The sequence below is a fragment of the Maylandia zebra genome, linkage group LG11, assembly GCF_041146795.1.
Source record: "Maylandia zebra isolate NMK-2024a linkage group LG11, Mzebra_GT3a, whole genome shotgun sequence".
Lineage (NCBI taxonomy): Eukaryota > Metazoa > Chordata > Actinopteri > Cichliformes > Cichlidae > Maylandia > Maylandia zebra.
The window spans coordinates 37,881,289-37,900,559 of record NC_135177.1 but is presented as its reverse complement, the minus strand read 5'-3'; the positions used below and the strand labels follow the sequence as shown (position 1 = coordinate 37,900,559).

At 49.0% G+C, this 19,271-nt stretch overlaps 3 protein-coding genes across 9 annotated transcripts in view; 1 reads left to right on the top strand and 2 right to left on the bottom strand.

Moving 5' to 3' along the window:
- The window catches only part of LOC143421193 (pleckstrin homology domain-containing family O member 1-like), a 17,764-nt gene extending 10,859 nt beyond the window's left edge, over positions 1-6,905 (bottom strand). The window contains exons 1-2 of the mRNA XM_076890376.1: positions 5,747-6,905; positions 4,928-5,074 (exon numbers count right to left, since the gene is read on the bottom strand). Of these exons, the coding sequence (XP_076746491.1) occupies positions 4,928-5,074; positions 5,747-5,773 (174 nt within the window). The 5' untranslated portion in view covers positions 5,774-6,905. The remainder of the gene's footprint in view (positions 1-4,927; positions 5,075-5,746) is intronic.
- On the top strand, positions 4,983-19,271 carry LOC101466879 (histidine N-acetyltransferase). Of its 4 annotated transcripts, none has more exons than XM_023154045.2 (4): positions 4,983-5,106; positions 16,811-16,930; positions 17,027-17,251; positions 17,984-19,271. In XM_023154045.2, the coding sequence occupies exons 2-4, from the start codon at positions 16,856-16,858 to the stop codon at positions 18,536-18,538; spliced, it is 855 nt and encodes a 284-aa protein (XP_023009813.1). In that variant the 5' UTR covers positions 4,983-5,106; positions 16,811-16,855; the 3' UTR covers positions 18,539-19,271. The 4 variants fall into 4 exon arrangements, with proteins under 4 accessions (XP_023009813.1, XP_076746494.1, XP_004572173.1 ...); XM_076890379.1 differs by lacking the exon at positions 4,983-5,106 and adding an exon at positions 13,313-13,701; XM_004572116.4 differs by lacking the exon at positions 4,983-5,106 and adding an exon at positions 15,801-16,055.
- On the bottom strand, positions 8,004-14,563 carry LOC143421192 (cyclic AMP-responsive element-binding protein 3-like protein 4). 4 transcript variants are annotated; one of them, XM_076890375.1, is made up of 11 exons: positions 14,528-14,563; positions 14,326-14,451; positions 12,728-12,871; positions 12,334-12,598; positions 11,491-11,600; positions 11,315-11,404; positions 11,126-11,232; positions 10,265-10,333; positions 9,771-9,855; positions 9,265-9,355; positions 8,004-8,940 (listed from the first exon to the last, which is right to left on the bottom strand). In XM_076890375.1, the coding sequence occupies exons 3-11, from the start codon at positions 12,866-12,868 to the stop codon at positions 8,630-8,632; spliced, it is 1,269 nt and encodes a 422-aa protein (XP_076746490.1). In that variant the 5' UTR covers positions 12,869-12,871; positions 14,326-14,451; positions 14,528-14,563; the 3' UTR covers positions 8,004-8,629. The 4 variants fall into 4 exon arrangements, with proteins under 4 accessions (XP_076746490.1, XP_076746487.1, XP_076746489.1 ...); XM_076890372.1 differs by lacking the exon at positions 14,528-14,563 and having other exon boundaries at positions 14,212-14,336; XM_076890374.1 differs by lacking the exons at positions 14,326-14,451; positions 14,528-14,563 and adding an exon at positions 13,945-14,287.

Sequence of the window (19,271 nt, the reverse complement as noted above, 5' to 3'; positions counted from 1 at the left end):
GTTAACAGACAATAGAAAGTAGAGATGGCACGATACCACTTTTTTATGTCCGATACCGATATGAATCCGATATAGTGTTTTTTAATCAATAAAACTGTTTTTTTAATATCTTACTGCATTTTGTATAAGTTCATACTCAAGTTTAAATAAACAAAACACTAAAGCTATTCTGTTATACCTGTATGCAAAAAATACACTGCACCCAAAATATTTCACAGTTCAGCAAAACTGATCAATCTAATAAACTCCATGACATGCTGGTCAGTCACAGGAGCTCGTTCAGTGAGAGACTGAGATTACCGAAAAGCACCACTGAACGACACAGGAAATCATTCCTGCCTGTGGCTCCCTGTACAACGCATCCACTTAACACACTGTTTGCTGCTACAACTACACATGTTTCTTTTCCAAATATTTATTTATAAGTGACTTATGTATGTATGTATGTATATATATGTATATATTGTACTATTCTTAGTTAGCGTATTGTCTGTCTTGTCTTAATGTTGGTTTAAAATGGAGCACTGTAACAAAAAATAATTTCCCCCAGGGATCAATAAAGTATTCTGATTCTGATTCTGATTAAACCTGCTCCATCCTCCCTGTTCTGGTATTTTAAAGAGAACTTAGCAGAAATATTAAGCAACCTAACTAATAGGGTTGCAAACTCCCAGCAAAAAAAAATAGGGAACCACCCCCTACCCTCCACCTCATGATGCTTAATCGACGTAATCAACCTTAATTTGATGCAGGGTGGAAAAAAATGCACAGAAATCAATTATTTTTCAAGAAATATTAAACAGATTCAACATCTTTCTTCAACAAAACTGCAGACTGCACAGATGGTTCCCAAAGGAAAAAGTACTACAGCTTACTAGGGTATATTAGACTTAATAGTTACTATATACAGTAATGGACTTCTATACATTTTATATCAGATTAAAACTTTGGGTGTCAGATAATTATTTATTAAAAGCTCGACATTTGAAATGAGAATAAGAAAGAAAAGTATGTCTTTGTGCCCCCTCTTCCCTGTTAATGCCCTATCGGCGCCCCTGGCTAAACTTTGCTAGATCCGCCCCTGCACAGTTACCAGCCGTCAGCTGCGTAGAAAAAGATCCTCGAGTAGAAAGTAATATTAAATAAATTCTAACAACAGCTGATCAAGCTTAAACGTGCTGCTGTTGTTCAGCTGCTGGTTTCCTCTTTCTGGTGCAAAGTGGGCCAAAAACAAACAAGAGAGACGATCAGCTGATCATTGATCATGATTGAAGCAGCAACAGGAGAGGGAGAGAGGCAGTCGCTCTATATATCGGTTAAGCTTTACAAACATTCAGAGATGAACTTACACACTTGCTTTACTTCTCTGTGGGATCACCTCCTCGGAGATGAAATGCTGGTTTGGTAGCGATGCTACAAACACACACAGCCGCTCGATCACGTGACCACACTGCTCCCACGTGCTACGGTTATGAGCCGAGTTACGCCATGTAGCAAGTTTTGTGAGGTGCTTTTCTGATATTTAATGGATCGAATTACATTTTTTATTTGTCTCTGATATCCGATCCAGTAATTTACGTCAGTATCGGACCGATACTGATAGGTAATATCGGATCGGTCCATCTCTAATAGAAAGCCTACTTCATTCTGATTGGCTGCTGCACCTGCCAGTTATATTTCAGTCAGTTTTCACAGGAACGTTGAGGCTGCAGGTGATTCTTGTGCTGCTGACGGTTTTATGCTGTAACAGCAGACAGGAAGTGATTGATTATGATGGATGTGACACTTGTTATGTAACTCCTCCTCCTCTGGCACCAAACTCTGAATATTGATGATTGATTACACAACTCTGTTTATTTGTGCTGAGGGTCAAAAATACCAATAAACTGACAACAAATAACCAATTAAAAAACAAATAAACCCATAAAAGAGCGGGAAAGACGCTTTCACTAAAACTTTATTGTCCCAAACTACAATGCCAACTCAGAGATGAAACCGACGAGCAGAGCGATGTGCCCACACGTGGTTCAGTCCCCACAGAGACAGGACTACAAACCTCTGTGTGTGTGGTTTCAGAGTGTATTTCAGTGTGTGTGGTTTCCCTGGTGTCACACTGGGTTTCTATTCCTGGTAGGACAGGAAGTCGAGCTGCTGACATGTTGAAGCTTCACACATGCCTAACTTAGAGCCACAGAAGCAGAAGAGAGTCTGTCGACCAACAGCAGAGACGCCGCGCACACAGACACATCCTAATTTGGTGGTGAGACAGTTTTCAGGAAGCTTCGATGTGTAACTTCACACTGACGCTGCCAAACGACGGGTGAAAAGAGGAACTGAAGAAAGGAAGCCGAGGAACCTGAATGCACCACGGAGACTGATGTGAACGCACAAACACAAACCAGAGGCCGCCTCGTTTCACAATGTCCCTGACACACACACACACACATTAGCAAACGGAGCAAAAACATATTTCCAGCCCCATCTCACACAAAGTGGAACACTGAGCAACACGAAACAGATTTTACAACCAGCTAAAATCTTTGAATCTGAAAAAGGGTCAGGAAGTGTAATTCTGTGAACACGCTGCAAAGCAGCGCCGCTTCATGTGTTGGAACAAAGCTATTAACTCAGTGGCCACCTAACGAGCTAACCACAGTGATCAATACTGCACCGCTGCACACAGGTACCACACCCAGAACCCGAGAACATGTTAGAAAACCTTTTCACACAGAGGTTGTGTTAGGAGGGAAACTAGGCTCTGTGTGATAAGGGTTCTATGACGACGTTCCCTGTGTGATAAGGGTTCTATGACGACGTTCCCTGTGTGATAAGGGTTCTATGACGACATTCCCTGTGTGATAAGGGTTCTATGACGACGTTCCCTGAGTGATAACGGTTCTATGACGACGTTCCCTGTGTGATAAGGGTTCTATGACGACGTTCCCTGTGTGATAAGGGTTCTATGACGACGTTCCCTGTGTGATAACGGTTCTATGACGACGTTCCCTGTGTGATAAGGGTTCTATGACGACGTTCCCTGTGTGATAACGGTTCTATGACGACGTTCCCTGTGTGATAAGGGTTCTATGACGACATTCCCTGTGTGATAACGGTTCTATGACGACGTTCCCTGTGTGATAAGGGTTCTATGACGACGTTCCCTGAGTGATAAGGGTTCTATGACAACGTTCCCTGTGTGATAAGGGTTCTATGACGACATTCCCTGTGTGATAAGGGTTCTATGACGACGTTCCCTGTGTGATAACGGTTCTATGACGACATTCCCTGTGTGATAAGGGTTCTATGACGACGTTCCCTGTGTGATAACGGTTCTATGACGACGTTCCCTGTGTGATAACGGTTCTATGACGACGTTCCCTGTGTGATAAGGGTTCTATGACGACGTTCCCTGTGTGATAAGGGTTCTATGACGACGTTCCCTGAGTGATAACGGTTCTATGACGACGTTCCCTGTGTGATAACGGTTCTATGACGACGTTCCCTGTGTGATAAGGGTTCTATGACGACGTTCCCTGAGTGATAAGGGTTCTATGACGACGTTCCCTGTGTGATAAGGGTTCTATGACGACGTTCCCTGTGTGATAAGGGTTCTATGACGACGTTCCCTGTGTGATAACGGTTCTATGACGACGTTCCCTGTGTGATAAGGGTTCTATGACGACGTTCCCTGAGTGATAACGGTTCTATGACGACGTTCCCTGAGTGATAACGGTTCTATGACGACGTTCCCTGTGTGATAAGGGTTCTATGACGACATTCCCTGTGTGATAAGGGTTCTATGACGACGTTCCCTGTGTGATAAGGGTTCTATGACGACGTTCCCTGAGTGATAAGGGTTCTATGACGACGTTCCCTGTGTGATAAGGGTTCTATGACGACGTTCCCTGAGTGATAACGGTTCTATGACGACGTTCCCTGTGTGATAACGGTTCTATGACGACGTTCCCTGTGTGATAAGGGTTCTATGACGACATTCCCTGTGTGATAAGGGTTCTATGACGACGTTCCCTGTGTGATAACGGTTCTATGACGACGTTCCCTGTGTGATAAGGGTTCTATGACGACGTTCCCTGTGTGATAAGGGTTCTATGACGACGTTCCCTGTGTGATAACGGTTCTATGACGACGTTCCCTGAGTGATAACGGTTCTATGACGACGTTCCCTGTGTGATAAGGGTTCTATGACGACGTTCCCTGTGTGATAAGGGTTCTATGACGACGTTCCCTGAGTGATAAGGGTTCTATGACGACGTTCCCTGTGTGATAAGGGTTCTATGACGACGTTCCCTGAGTGATAAGTGTTCTATGACGACGTTCCCTGTGTGATAAGGGTTCTATGACGACGTTCCCTGTGTGATAAGGGTTCTATGACGACGTTCCCTGTGTGATAAGGGTTCTGTAAGGACACTTTTCCTGTGCTGCAGCAGTGAAACCGGAGCACTCTGTGTATCTGTAGCTCGGACTGAAACTCGACTCCTGCAGAACGTCGGCTGATGAAACCCGAGGAGAATCTTTCTGTTTGCAAACTGAACTGCAGAATTTGGAGGAAGGCTAAAAATACTACACACAATACTCTCAATGCATGTACATAGAGGTACTTTGGAGTACTCTGAGGTACTTCAGTGCTTACCAAGTTCAACATGTCAGATGTTCTCTGCAAGAGTTCTCCTGTAAAGTTCTGTAACAGTTTCATAAAAAAGCTGCGCACTCCCTTTAAATCTGTTCCTCGTTAACCTTCTTAATGACATCACAGGTGTCACCTGCCTGCTGGTTACAGGTGATCACGCTGTGAGGATCAGAGACCTTCTACCTCTGATCATGTCCACTGATCGATTGATTGATTGACTAATTGAGTGAGTGAGTGTCAGGGGTTGGTCACCTGTAGGCCCCGCCCTCTCTGACTCACCTCCTTCTCACAGATGAACAGCTGGTCTCCTCTCAGAAAGACAAAGCGGTTCTTCCAGATCTCTCTGAAGATCCCTTTGCCGCAGAACTTCCTGATCCAGCCCACTTTATCAGGCGGCGCGTTCTGCGGCGCCGACTCGGACGCGCCCTGAGACAAGAAACAGGAAGCCGACAGAGCAGGTGAGGAGCAGGGAAACCTGTCAACACGGCTCCAGAAGCTCAGCCTAAATCAACCTCATCTCCTCAGTTTGTATTTTTAGTCTTTGTTTATAATACTCTACTTGTGTTTCTATTCATGCTTCTATTGCTGTTTCTACTCTGTTTTCTGTTGTGTACAGACTGGGAGACACTGATTTCTATTACTCTGTTTCTTCATCCTCACCTGTGTGGACAGACAGGTGTGTGTAGCACCGACAGAGCCCGCCTCTAACTGCTTTCATTCTGAGTTCAGCCGGTTTGGGGTCAGATGGTTGTTATGCAAGTCCATTAAAGGCTGTAACTGAAACTGGAGCTGCTGAGCAGATTAACCATCACACCACATTCAGGTCACTTTAAAGCCTCCAGGACCGGCCTGGACCTCACAGACCCTCACAGACCGGGTCACTGTTAAAAACATCACTTCTCCGTCTGTTTGTTGGCCTTTTGGCACTTTTTAAGCATCAGCAGAGTGAGGCCTTTATTATGAAAACCGGACGTGGGTTCTTGAGAAGCCTGCAGCTCTCTGCCTTCAGAATAAAACTAATCCTCGGGCTTTTGTTCTTCGAGTTCTGCTTTAACGGAGAGAGCCCCGGGGGTCGCCCTCTGTCCCGGTATCACTCACCCGTTTCCCGGAGCTGCTCCTCTTCATGCTGCCGGTGTCCGGCGGCTGATCGCGACACTTCTCCCACTTTCACGGGAACTCCGTTATCCGCTCGATGGAGACTCGGAGAGCCGTTAAAGCAGTCAAACTCCTGCAGGGGAGACCGGAGCCTCCGCCTCAGCTCCGCCGCTCCACGGCTCTGTTGCTCGGTGTCACTGTGCTGAGCGACTCGCTGCTGTGGCTGCCGCCGGGCTCCGCCGCACTCTGACCGGCCAGCAGCCACTCCGTGCTTGGGTGTCCGGTTACTCCTCCTCCCTGTCCCCCCTCCCCGCCTGCCCGCTGGCTCAGCGGCTCATCGGCAGCCCGGAAGCGCCCCCCTCCGGCGGACAGCGGGAGTGGCCGAGAATGAGAGCTACTGAAAGCGCTGACGTCACAGGGTGGGCAGTAACGCTCGAGCCTGCAGTTCCTCTGGTGTCCAGCAGAGGCTCCGCTGCCTCCGACTGGGAGGACAGTCTCCTCCTTTTGGGCTGAACAGACCCGAGACCTGAAGCTGAGCCTGGTTCCAGCTTTAGCTTCAGGAAACACGCGGCACTCTCTGTAATCCCACAGACATCTGTGCTAATCCACAGCATGATGTAGATTATGGCGTGTTCACAGAGATAATCCACGAGGGTGAAATGTGTCACACAGACGCCGCCTGCGCCTGGCGAAGGAAACTGACCTCAGCCTGTGGACACAAGCGGGGGAGAGAGGAGGAGGGAGGTGATCTCTAAAGTACTGACAAATATCTGAAAGCCTCAAACTCCAAAAAATGAAATAACTGCTGGTGATTTATGGATGGAGGTGAGCACCATCAGCTCACAGCGAGCGCGTCATTGGTCAAGAAACCAAACGACTCAAATGTAGAGAAACTAACTTTAATCAGAATGACGATAAAACGCTTTCTCCGACCCTGCTCACCGAACCAACACGACCGCCCGTCTTTACTGTGCTCCATTACAGGATCTTTAATTAGTGCCCTCCTGTGGCCGTCGCATGAACTGCAGCTCGTGCTTGCACTGTTAGCATTGACCAAAACTGTGATGAAACGCGCATCAGGCTGCCCCAACATCCTCATCAACTCTGAAATCATGCCATGAACTGCAGACTGCAGTTTTGGTTTGCAGATGGTGTCCGCAAACTGCAGACGCCATCTGCAGACGCCGCGTCCTCACGAGTCTGCAGCTGCTCTGCCGTCCTCGTCTCTAGATCTGCATCTGCTCTGCCGTCCTCGTCTCTAGATCTGCATCGGGTTGATCTGACAGATGTTTCCAGGTTCGGCTCTGATCTGGAGTCAGTTTCAGTCCCAGTGTAGATCACAAACTGGGTCACAGCGAGAGGTGGCGGCTCATCTGCAGATTATCCCCGACCCCATCATTAAAGGGACAATCCGCCCAAAACAACAGCAGCAGATTAGAGCCGCAGGTTCAACCCGATCAGCTCGGACTCACCAGCAGCCGACACCCACGGCCAACAGCACTGCTCACCTATAAATAATAATAAACAGTAACAATGAAAAAATAACTTCAAAAAATAAATAAATGATTAAAAAGGAAACTGAAAACTCAGAAATTGTTAAATTAAATAGAAAAATATTAAAATAAGGAACTGACAAAAATCAATTCAAATCATAAAAATCGTAACAAATAAAAACACCAATTGTTAAAGTAATAATTATGAAGACAACTGGAAAAGATATCAAAACATATAATAATAATAATAATAAAATATAAATATTAATCTAAAAATGCTTTCATGACATAAATCCAAAAATAAAAACGTATCAAAGTTTTGTGACAAGTGACCTGCAAGTTTTACGAAAGTAAAACCTGATTTTATAAACGATTTATTTTTAGTGTTTCATGAGACGCCCAATCAGATCGAAGCTGAGACTCACTGCCTTTGGTCTGTGACGCCCTCTGATGGTTTCTGGGTGAAGTGCAGCAGTGTCTGAACGATCACAAACATCAGCACAGAAACGTCATGTTATTTTTTATTCATTACAAAAAAAAAATAACAGCTGGCAGCTCCAGTCAGACCAGTCGGCCTCGCCGTGCTGCTGCACACGCTCGGTTTCCCTTTAATGAAGCAGATCCTGAAACGAAGCTGGGAGGTACGGAGGTGAAACTGAAACAGGTTCCTCTGCTCGGCCTGCAGGGACCGGCGGATCCGTGAAGTCTGACAGCGTTTAAAGGTCAAAGTTCAGACGCAGCAAAACAAACGAATCAATCCAAGAAACTGAGATCAGCAAAAACAGTTTAATTCACCCAGAAAGACATTTACACACGTTTCACTTCAGGGGGCGCTCTGCACATTCAGCGTGGCCAAAGTCTGAAATGATGAGGTCACCACGTGTCACAAAGGTGCACGAGCTCCTCGCAGCAGTTTGTAGATGATTTAGCTCCTTTATGATCAGGACACGCTACAAGAAAAAATCAAACTTGGCAATAATCACTCCAGACGTCACAACTGATTCATTTTTCATCCCAGAAAGAAAAAGAAAAGCGGTCACCGCACCGCGCTGCTAACATCCACACGTTTACGTGGCGTGTGAGCAACGCTGCAACTCAAACAAGTAACGTTTGCTCACGTATTTGTGAAGAAAACCTTTTATTTATTAAACAAACAAAGACTTTTGGCGTACTCGTGACTTAGCATGCTAACAGGCGATGGTGAAAAGCCACGGCGAGTTTGAACCTTCACCTTCGTGCTGGATGTCCGTAGATGCTAACAGGGTTTGTTTCGGCGTGAATAATACCGTCTGGTGTTTTTGATCATTTGAAATCCACCACCATAAATCAGCACCGATCAGCTGATCGATCGGGCAGGTCGGGTTTTTTTCCTTCAAAACAGGAAGTCCGGTTTCTACATCTCATCGGCGTGTCCCGGTTTGGCCTGATCGCGCCGTCCTCCTCGGACCGTCGACTTCTGGCCGAGGGCGCCGGGTTCCGTCTGCTCGGCAGCAACCACCGAGCCGTTTCCCGACCGGCTCCCCTCCGTACCGTCTGCGGCTGCGTGTTCGTGGTTTTCTGTTGGTTCTGGGAGATTCGACGTTCCCTCAGGAGGTTTTGATTGGCTGAGAGCGGGGGACTCAGACTGCAGGGACGTCGCACCGTAGGCGTCGTCTGAGGTCGGCTGAGAGGACGACGGATCCGTCAGGATGTTTCTGGAAATCACTGGAAAGATGAAAAAATAAATCATGAGTCCAGCGGTTTGACGTGCCGAGGAGAAAACGCGACCGAAGTTATTCCTAGGATTCATTTTCCAGTCTCTGAGGCAACATTCCTGCCACACCGACAACATGAGACCAGGATTTACCGCGTTTACCTGTGTCGCCATATTTACACAGCGAGCGTCAGGAAGCGCTCGAGCGCCTGAAGAACTATTTTTATTTAAAATGTTCAATCCTACAAACTCTCAGCTTCCCCAAAAGCCTCCATCTAAACCCTGTGCTGCCATCACAGATGCTCAAACAGGAAGTGATGTCATCAGGGACCAACCTCCTGTGGGTCTGTAGTCGTCGTCTGCACGGTGGCGGCTGAACGGGCTGAAGCTCGGCAGGATGATCAGACCGAGAGAGACGAGGATGATCTGAAGACACACGAGGAGCAGGGTCAGAGTGTGTGTGTCTGTGTTCCTGTCTAGCTGTCATTGTGAGGACCGAAATCTGCATTCTACTATACTTGTGAGAACAGTCACTTGTGAGGACACACAACCCGGTCCTCACAAGTCTGAAGACATTTTTGAAGCTCAAAATGTGGTTTCAGTGTCAGGGTTACAATTCGGTTATGGTTAGGTTTAGGGTCAGCATTCATTCATGGTTAGGGTTATTAAGGTCAATGAAGGTCCTCACTAAGATAGCTGAACGGGCTTGTGTGTGTGTGTGTGTGTGTGTGTGTGTGTGTGTGTGTGTGTGTGTGTGTGTGTGTGTAGGAGCAGAACTAAAACAAACAAACAAAAACAAAACAGACTTCATTCCACCTTAACGGGTTTAAGGTGGTCGTACCAGTAGGCAGGTGCTGGTCTGGGCTCCTTTACTGACCGTCTGCTTGATGAGAGACTGAAGCTGCTGCAGCTGAGCCAGCAGAGAGCTGAGGAGCAGGAACACAGGGGCTGGTTAGGGCTTACCTGAGCAGGTGAACCAATCAGCAAGCAGCAAACTCAGCAGGAAGTTCAAGAAGAAACTAAAAAGTAAATCTGACTGTTTCAGACAGACTCAGGTCCTCGTGACCGAGCTGTCCGAGGTTCACATTTAAAGTGAGAGCACAGTGCCCCCTGCTGGTGGGAGTCAGAACCACAGGGAGGTCTCCCTGATGTGGATGTTTCTGATCCTGTTTGTGACAGAAGTGTCTGGAATAACATGTCTGTGGTATTCATGTCACCAAACTGTGTGAGATTACAATAAAACCTACAGAGTGTGAGCTCGACATCGTTCCCTGTGTTTATGTCACAGGAAGTGACCTCTCTGTGACCTCAATAATCAGCAAAGCGTGTTCATACTTGTTACGTTTCTCCAGCTGCTCCACCGTCCGCTGCAGCTCTTTGTTCTGCATCGAGCACGCCGCCGCCCTGTCAGCGCACACACACACACACACACACACACACACACACACACACGCACGCACGCACGCACGCACGCACGCACGCACGCACACACACACACACACACACACAGGTGTTACCATGGGGACCTCTGTGCAGACTTGAACAGGACATGAAGCCGTACATGTAAAGGTTATTTACATCACCGCTCACACAGACGTAACTCTGCCTGTGAGGCTGAGAGCTTTAAAAACACGTTTAGCGCCGTCTTCGTTAATGACAGTTTAACGCCAGTAACCCGGCGACGCCGCTCAGTGTCAAGGCGTAACTTTCTGTCGCTCTGCGGTTTCATCACCAATACAACAGGTGGCGCTGAGGTTTCTCTAAGCTGAAGAAGTTGCAGGAGGAAACACAATATGGGGCGGGGTTTGTGGTCACGACGGACCTATAGCATCGATTTAACACACAGCTGTGACTCCCTCATTACTCTGAACCCACAACAAAAACACATCTGAGCCGCTCTGGCTGACACAGAGCGAGCCCCTCCTTCTCCTGCTCATAGCAGCCAATCTGCAGGTGAACGTGTGACAACGCCGCCCTCATCCAGCGTTAACCCTCGTGACGCGGACTGCGACACTGGAGACGGCTGAAGTTCAGCGGGGTCACGACCCCTGGAGGATGGAAGGAAGTTCAAATTGAAAGTGAGAGCAGATAAATGAAGGCGGGGGGGCGAACTATCGACTCGCTGAAAAAACCTCACAACACGTCTGGAAATGGAGTCTCTGTCAGCGACGCGGCGGCGGTCAGCTGGCCGGTTACCTGCTCTCCAGCCCGTCGATGTACTCCTTCCTCCGCCGCCGGCTGTCCTGAGCCGACTGCTTGTTGCGGATCTTCCTCCGGACCTTCTTCAGAATTCGCTCCTCGGCCTGTGAATAAAGTTCGGTTCAAAGTCAGCAGCGTGCACCTGACACAGAAACGCGGCGGCCTGAGAGCATCTGTGCACCCGACCTTGGTGAGGGGGAGGTTGTTGGGCAGCGACACGCCCTCCTGGGTCAGCAGCTTCTGCTCCTCCTCGGTCAGCTGAAGATCCAGGCACAGCTGCAACACAAGAAGAAGAATGAGTCGTTAGGGCGGAGCCTGACGAAGGACAAGGAAAAAAAAAAAAAAAGGAAACAGAGGCTCACCAGGTCGTCGTCAAGGCTGGGAGAAGGGATGGCGAGCCGTGGCGCCGAAACCACAGGTAGTTCGCTCACGACGCACGAGTCCGACAGCAGCAGCTGAGAGCTCCACTGATCTGCAGAGAGAGCGCACCACCGTTAACGACGCCACTCCTTCCTGTTTCTGCCGCGCTTACATCACACTGTCGATTTTTTCTTTAAATGGGTGGAGTCATAGTTTTTGGCTTCACACCAGGTCGTTTAACAGGAAGCTGAAAGCTTCAGTCTCGTGCCATGAACGCCACCTAAAAATATTAAACAATGATTTAAAATCATCATCGTTCCAAACTAACCATGACGTCACCAGCAGGGGGCAGTGTTTCATCCATGTGCAAAACCAGCTCGCAGTTTCACATCAGAACGAGTTCGTAATTAAATTCAATTAACTTTGTTCATGTAGCGCCAAATCAATCGCTTTATATTGTAAAGACCCTCCAAACATAGAGACAAACACTCAAGCACTTTGGCGACAGTGGGAAGGAAAAACTCCCCTTTAACAGGAAGTAACCTCCAGCAGAGCCAGGCTCGGGAGGGGCGGGACCATCTGAGGGACCACTGAGCTGGGCATCATCTGCATAGCAATGAAAATGTATGCTATAGCTTCTGTTAATACTCACACGCCCCCTGGTGGAGACACCGGTACTACACTAAAGTTGGACTTCAGCTGATTCTCAGCATGAATCATCTGCTGATGCTTTAATGAAACAAACTTCTTTAAGCTCAGTCGACACGAGCATGAAGCTAGCTGCCGCCGCTGAATGTCGCCTGATTCGTCGAATCCTGAACGGCAGAAACAAAGCGTGGCCTCACCGAGCTCGATGGAGATGATGTTCTCCTGTCCAGCTCCAGTCTTAGCACCGCCCAGCCCGCTGATGTCATAAACCAGCTGGTAAACTGTCGTTGGCGCCAGCTGGGTGCCCGCTGCAGTCACCGTGGTGACAGGACTCTCGATGGCGGGGTCCTCGGAGATCCCGCTGTCGCTCTCTGATGACGGGTCAGCCGGTGGCCCGCTGGGAAACACCTCGTTTGGATTGACGGCGTGGAGGACGTCCTCGGAGTCGCTGTCATTGAGAATCTGATGAAGGTCACATTTTACACAGTCACGAACAGCAAGGCCACATCAGACATGGAAAAACTCGCCGCCACTTCAAAGTTTCAAATAAACACTTCCTCTCTGAGTGGTCATGTGATCACAGACACTCACACACTCGGGGTCCACCGCCCAGTCCTGCAGGGGTTTCTCTGAGCCGGCCGGGATGAGCTCTGAGGAGGAGAACGGACCGTCGAGCTGCCAGCTCCCGGATGCCATGACGCCGAGAAACAGCTCCCCGCTCTCTGCATCCATCACCTGCAGACACAGGTTCACACCTGGATCAGTACCAGACAGAGTGGGGGGAGGAGGAGGAGCTAGAGGCGGACACTGTATGGGAAAGCAGAGCAGAGGTCACAGCTGAAGCTCTTCAGCTCGAGTTCCTGAATACGACACCTTCGCTGTTCTGAAAGCCTGAGAAGCTGCAGCAGTGTGCAAAAGACATCTGTGTGGGTCACATGACCTAGCAGCAGCTGACAAACTGACAAAGCAGGTGTGTGTGTGTGTGTGTGTGTGGAGAGCAGGTAAAGCAGCTCTGAGGAGGACATCCTGGTAGGCACACACCCAAACGCACACACCTGAGCTGAGACCTGATAGGCTGCCAAACGTGTTTCTCCGCAAACAAGCCCGACCTGTCCCACGTCTCTTAGCTTCCAAACACGACAGCGAGGAACCTGCAGACTGAGACCGCCTCCGATTTACCTGAAGTCACATGAGCTGATCAATAAAACAGCCTCACGGGTGAATCCAAGTCGTGCTTCAGAGGGAAACACTCCACCGAGCCAGCCTCAGCTGTACCCGCCACACCTATATCATCACCTGTTGTCCCAATTATGGTCTAGCAAAGGTCTTCCTGTTAGACTGTACGTAAAAGATGGACACAAGCTGCAGTCCAGCAGTGAGGTGATCTCTCAGACCCTCAGGTTAAAACTTTACAACATGTTTACAGCCCGCTACGGCAGCCTGCGAGCGCCCAAAGAAACCACAAGGACGTTTCTCCTGCAGACTGAGGGCCATTGGTTCATTGGTCGTTGGGTGGCTGCAAACAACCGATGACATCAACAATCAACGCGGGACTTCAACCAGCGGTCAGTGTCACAGCAGCCGTGTCCATCTTTGATATACAGCCTTTGCAAAGTCTCAGCTTGAGACGAACGACATCACAACAACACACCAGGTGAAACGCTCCAACCCAGAGCACGCTCGCCACAGCCAGGGTGGAGCAGAGCTCATCCAACCGGGCTCATTCACTAATGAGGTCCCCGGTTGAGGCAAGACACCCAGAATGGGATTACTTTAGATTACTCAGTCAGAGATGAAGGTAAACTCACCTTACCTCCAAAACAAATGGTCCAAGCTCCTACTGTCTACCCAGGAGAGGGTCGAACTGAGCATGTGCAGACTCCCACTGGTCACACCTGCAGTGACACTTATGACTTCTCATAACCGCACAGCACACTCCTGTACTTTTACTGTAACAGAGTACTTCTAAACTCAGTACTTTTCTCACTCTTCCTCTTTGTGTGCCATTCAAAAACTTTCCAGCACTCTCCAGGCGCGGTCCCGGTCGGACCTGAGGAGCAGCAGAGGATACTCACAGCTGACACACGGAGCTCTGCTGTTGTCGTTTCCGGTACAAACGCTCCGGATCTTCATCAGCGGTGCTCCTCCTCCTCTCTCTCTCTCTCTCTCTCTCACACACACACACGGACCTTCGTGTCGCTTCACGGTGGAACACGGAGTCCAGCTGGCAGCTCACAGCCTCCTCCGCCTCTGCGCATGCCCGACTTCTTCTTCTCTTCCTATAATCAGGCAGACTAAACAGAGCCCTCTGCTGTCTGAGGGCCACCAACAGGAATGTTAATAATATTATTATTAATGTCATTATCATAGTAATAATTATAATAATAATACATTTTATTTGAGGGCGCCTTTCAGAAACCGAAGATCACCTACAAAAGAAAAAATGAAAAGGAAAATAGTTTTAAAACTATATAAAATATGTTAGAATTGCAAAACAAAACTTGACAACAGATAAAATCAGCACTAAAGCGAATTAGCCAGTTTGAACAGTGAGTTCAAATCTGCAGCAGGTTGTTAAAGGTTAAGAGTTGATAAAAATGACTCCGGTCTGACGTGATTTACAGCGTCATGGAATATCCAATGACCGTGCATCCGGTGCAGGAGCCCACCCTGGACAAAGATGGAGGGATCGCTTCCATCTGCAGCATGCAGATGTTCCACGTGTCCCTGGACCTGCTCTCCTGCCTCTGGGCTCTGGAGGTTTGAGGCTCTGCTGAAGACGGCTCCTCTGACGGTTCCCGTGTTATCAGCCATCATATGACTCTGTGTCATATGGGGGGGGGGGGCTAAGGTGTTCCTCTGTAGAGATGCTGAGAGGAGAACTGACTGATTTGGACCTAAGAGGCCTGACCCCACACTTCACCCACATGCCCATCCTGACGGCCACGAGAAGCATTTTCTCAAAGTTAATCTCACAGCAGCTCAATTCACTCTGACCACTACCTGTTGAACCTGAGCAGCAGGTCAGAGGTCAGAGGTTGCTCAGCAGAGGATGTAGAAGCACGAGTGTGATGTGTGCCTCAGGCTGAAGCAGCAGAAAACCTGAACATCTGTAATTACGAGCACACTGTTCTCTGCGAGTTGGTCAGCACCTGTGCCGACATGTTTGCTTCTCCAACATGAGGCTCCTCCCCTTTGTTTTTCTGTTCATTTTTATTAGTATTTACAAGTCTAAACCAGCAAACCCAACCAGAGCCCTGCTCCTAAACACCTGCCCCGTCACCGTGACTGCAGCGCTGGCACTTCACCACCAGGTGTGACTGTTTGGTCTCTGAAGGTTTCCTCTTACAGGTAACTCTTTAAATCTCACACCTCCACCATCTGATTGGATGCTGATGGATCCTCTGCTGGTGAAATCCTCGGCAGAGGGCGTGGCTTCAGAAGCTGCATTCACAGTCACCCTAAGTTCTGCAGAAGTGGAGTTTGAACAGTTTGAACTTTACGCACCTGCAGAAAGAATTTTACATGTTTTTAATGCTGAAACAAAGCTTTTATTCTGAAAATCTGAATCAGTTTTACCACTAAAGCACTCAGAGACACAAACGATGATAATCTGACAGATGAAACTATCGCTGTGAGAGGCGAACGCTGTCAGCACTCCAGCCCCAGCTGCAGGGGTGTGGATGCTGAACGCAGCCCTGAGCGTTGGCTGAGCAGACAGCTTTCTGACCTCTGGACTCTCCAGAAGCTTCGCAGAGGAACCGTCGACCGCTCTCTGCAGGTGCAAAGTGCTTCAGAGGTTCTGGAGACCGAAGCGTGCAGGAAACACCTCAGGGGCTGAAACAGGACCAGGATGTCTGCAGGAGGGGAAGCAGCTGATGTGGTGTACTGCCTGGCCCAGGAGCAGGACTTCCAGCAGGTCCCAACATTTTTCCATTAATAGTCACATGACTCTCTAAAGATCACAGGTCAGAGTGCGAGATGTGAACTCAGGCTGAATGCACAGGCTGAAGCCACTGATAGGACGACTGACCGCGGCTGCTCGAGCGGTTCTCTTCGCCTTTATGGCGTTTGCTCCATAAAACATATGAGGTGAAGGAGTGCACACCGCTGCAGCACGCCGCTGAACAGCTTTAAAAAACTTTGAACATCACATAATTTACTGCTGTGACTAACTAAAAAAACCTCATGGCCTCATTTCCTGTTTGCTTCGGCGCTTTGTCATTTCTCACAGGGACAAAGGACACACATGAATTGCAGGAGTCACAAGTTAGAATCGATACCTGAAGAAAATCTGAGCAGTCAAATAAAATCACAGTGATAAACTCTGAGCACCTCAGACAGACGACGCGTTCAGAGCTGATTTAAAGGTCTAAAGGGGTCTCCGTGGGGACAGACAGAGGCGTGGACCCTTTAGTTTCAGGCGAGGGAGGTTGCTGGGAGCAGCGACGACCTCTGACCTGTGGTTAACCTGGGAGATGTCGTGGAGGTGATTGATGGAAGGCTTTAACAGCCAAACTTAAAATCAGTGCTGAGCGTCACGGACCCGTGTGTCGTCGTTTGCTCTGCGCCAATTAGAAGTTGTCTGTATTCTGACGTCTGTTTGAGGCGGAGTCAGGAACGCCCAGGTGTCCTCAGAGCGTCGTTCCTAACAGAGCCCGTGTTGTCCCGCAGGTCCTGAACATCTGCACGCCTGATGACTACAACGGGCTCGATTACATGGCCGCCTTCTTTCACCGCTGGCTGCAGGAGCCTGGACGCGTCGTCTTCATCGCCCGGATCGACGGCAGAGTGGTGAGGCGTGAAGGCGAGCCCTGAGGAAGCAGACCGCAGTTTTCATTTCACGGCTCTGTTTTTCTACACTGAGCTGCATTCTCCATCTCCCTGCAGGTGGCGCTGGAGTCTGCGCTCCTGGTGGATGGCGGTCAGACGGCAGTACTTCAGGGGCGCAGGGTGGTGTCCGATCTGAGGGGCAGCGGCATCGCCAGCGCCCTCCAGACGCATGTGACCAACTACGTCCGCCGCTACTACCCAGAAATCTCTGCTGTGAGGCTGAGCCGAGGAGACAATCCTTCAGTGAAGACGCTCGCCAAGTACAGGCTCATCGCAAAGGAGGTGTGTCACAGTCCACCGGTTTGTGATTGTGACCAAAGTTGGTGATAATTCTTCATCACAGCGACGTCGCGCAGCTGTTTGCAGAAGCTGATGCGTCTGTTCGAGCGGCGCCGTTCCCTTTATTCTGACCGTGCTGTGCAGAAATGCCGCGTCCTCCTGAAGCACGTAGACTTTCAGTTCATGAACGTCGTGGTTGAGAAGTAAAGCTAATGTGTCGATATTCATAGGAAATGAATCAAAGGGTTTTTAAAAATAAATAACGACTTGAATTAATTTATAATTACTCTCCTGTTAGGACTGCAGGACCGGCACAGTGTCATCACACTGACGTTTGGTCAGAGATCACCGCTGGCTTCTAGTTATTGCAAGGTGGCCTTTGTTGTCGTGGTTACCGTGATGCTGCAGACACATCCTAAGACTGAGCGTGCTCTGAGCACTTACAGTTGAAGAGTCCGCCTGGTTTTTCAGCCTGGACTGTAAACGATCCCTCCGTGTCCACTGAATGGAAACTACAGATGTGCGGTTCTTAGTTTGGCCTCAGACTCGTGACGGGGGTGAAGAGCACACATGCCACGTGATTGGATGATGGACTGGATCACAGCATGAATAGTCCGGTTGCATGTTGTGACCAAGCCTGAACTTGGACTTGTTTCCCGAGCGACTGCGATGAGTCGAACCAGAACAGGTAAGTAAACCACAGACTCACCCCGTCCTCTCTGTCGCCCCCTGCAGGCCATCTTGTCTTTGTGCTGTGAGGCGGTCAACCTGGGCTCCTTCATCACTGAGCTTCGATCCAAACATCCGCTCCACGCCGACTCCTCCTGTGGTCCGGTCACGCTGAGCTGGCGGCAGGCTGAGACGCTGGTCCTGTCCGACCACGTGGTTTCCAACCTGCTGCCCGGCAAAACCATCATCAACGACTGGGAGCCCTTGAAGCCGGTGGAGGCCAACCTAGAGGTGCTGCAGCGCAGAGGCCTAACGTGGATCGTAGACCGTGAGTTCGAGCCCGCTGCCCTCAGTCTGGGCACGCCACCGTATGCCGTACCCTACCGCCACAATGCCATGCGCCTCAACATCAACATCTTTGGCCGCAGTCTGACATCGGTGTGCGCCGTGTTTCTGGCACAACTGGAAGCTTTCCTGCCGAGTCTTAAAGGTTACCTGGTCTGCCACACCTACGTGGATCCTGGGCTGTGGGCGGGCTTACGTCAGTTCTGTCAGAACGATGCAAACGTGTCATTTTTTAAGGACTACTGGGAGGAAGTCATACTGGAGACAGACCTCTGACTGGCCTCGGCGTGACAGCTTGAATGCTGGCGGATATTTTGACCTCTGCCAGGATTCTTTCAAACACTTCCAAACCTTTTGTCCTGGATTCCCAGGATCCCGTGAGGTTCCACATGTAGGTTTAATTAAATGTTATAAGTTTGTTTAGAAGCACTAGTGTGAGTTTTAACAATTCAATAGGAAATCATCATCGTCACTCAGAGGTAACCGCTAGCAGCTGAGAGAACCTCGGTTCTAGGTCAGCTGCTAGAGGTTGTTGTGGAGTTTCAGCATGTTTCAGATATTTTCCATTCTTCCAAACGTTCATAAGTCACGTGTGACAATCGGGAAGGTTTCTCTGTTCTTGGAGGATTGAATTGGCTTTGTGAGGACTGTCTTCATCCTTGAACGGTTAACAGCGGTGCCTCAAATGGCTCCTCGCACTGACGCGTACCTACGAGAAGAGTTTTCTCTGCTAAACAAAGCTTCGTGTTTAAATCTAAGACACCGTCTGACGGACATAAAGTGATTTTTACTGTCTGCGTGTGACAGACGCAGCAGTGTTGACAGGCTTGTCTTTGTGTGGAAGATAAGGTTTGTTTATGATCTCATGTGATGCACCTTTACCTGACACACACCTTTATGTTCACCTGCTGACCCACGCATGAATCGTTCTTAAAATTCTGACTGTCGATATGTAATCACCAGGTTGTTGCTGCTTGAATATAAATAAAATCAGATATTTGAATCTTGA

Coding starts and splice junctions, on each gene's coding strand:
- LOC101466879 (XM_004572116.4), top strand. CDS start 15,990: ATGTCTGCAGGAGGGGAAGCAGCTGATGTGGTGTACTGCCTGGCCCAG. Junction 16,056..16,810: donor AGGAGCAGGACTTCCAGCAG/GTCCCAACATTT, acceptor GTTGTCCCGCAG/GTCCTGAACATCTGCACGCC. Junction 17,252..17,983: donor ACAGGCTCATCGCAAAGGAG/GTGTGTCACAGT, acceptor CGCCCCCTGCAG/GCCATCTTGTCTTTGTGCTG.
- LOC143421192 (XM_076890375.1), bottom strand. CDS start 12,868: ATGGATGCAGAGAGCGGGGAGCTGTTTCTCGGCGTCATGGCATCCGGG. Junction 12,599..12,727: donor GGGCGGTGGACCCCGAGTGT/GTGAGTGTCTGT, acceptor GACCTTCATCAG/ATTCTCAATGACAGCGACTC. Junction 10,334..11,125: donor ATCGACGGGCTGGAGAGCAG/GTAACCGGCCAG, acceptor GTGCGCTGACAG/GGCGGCGGCGTGCTCGATGC.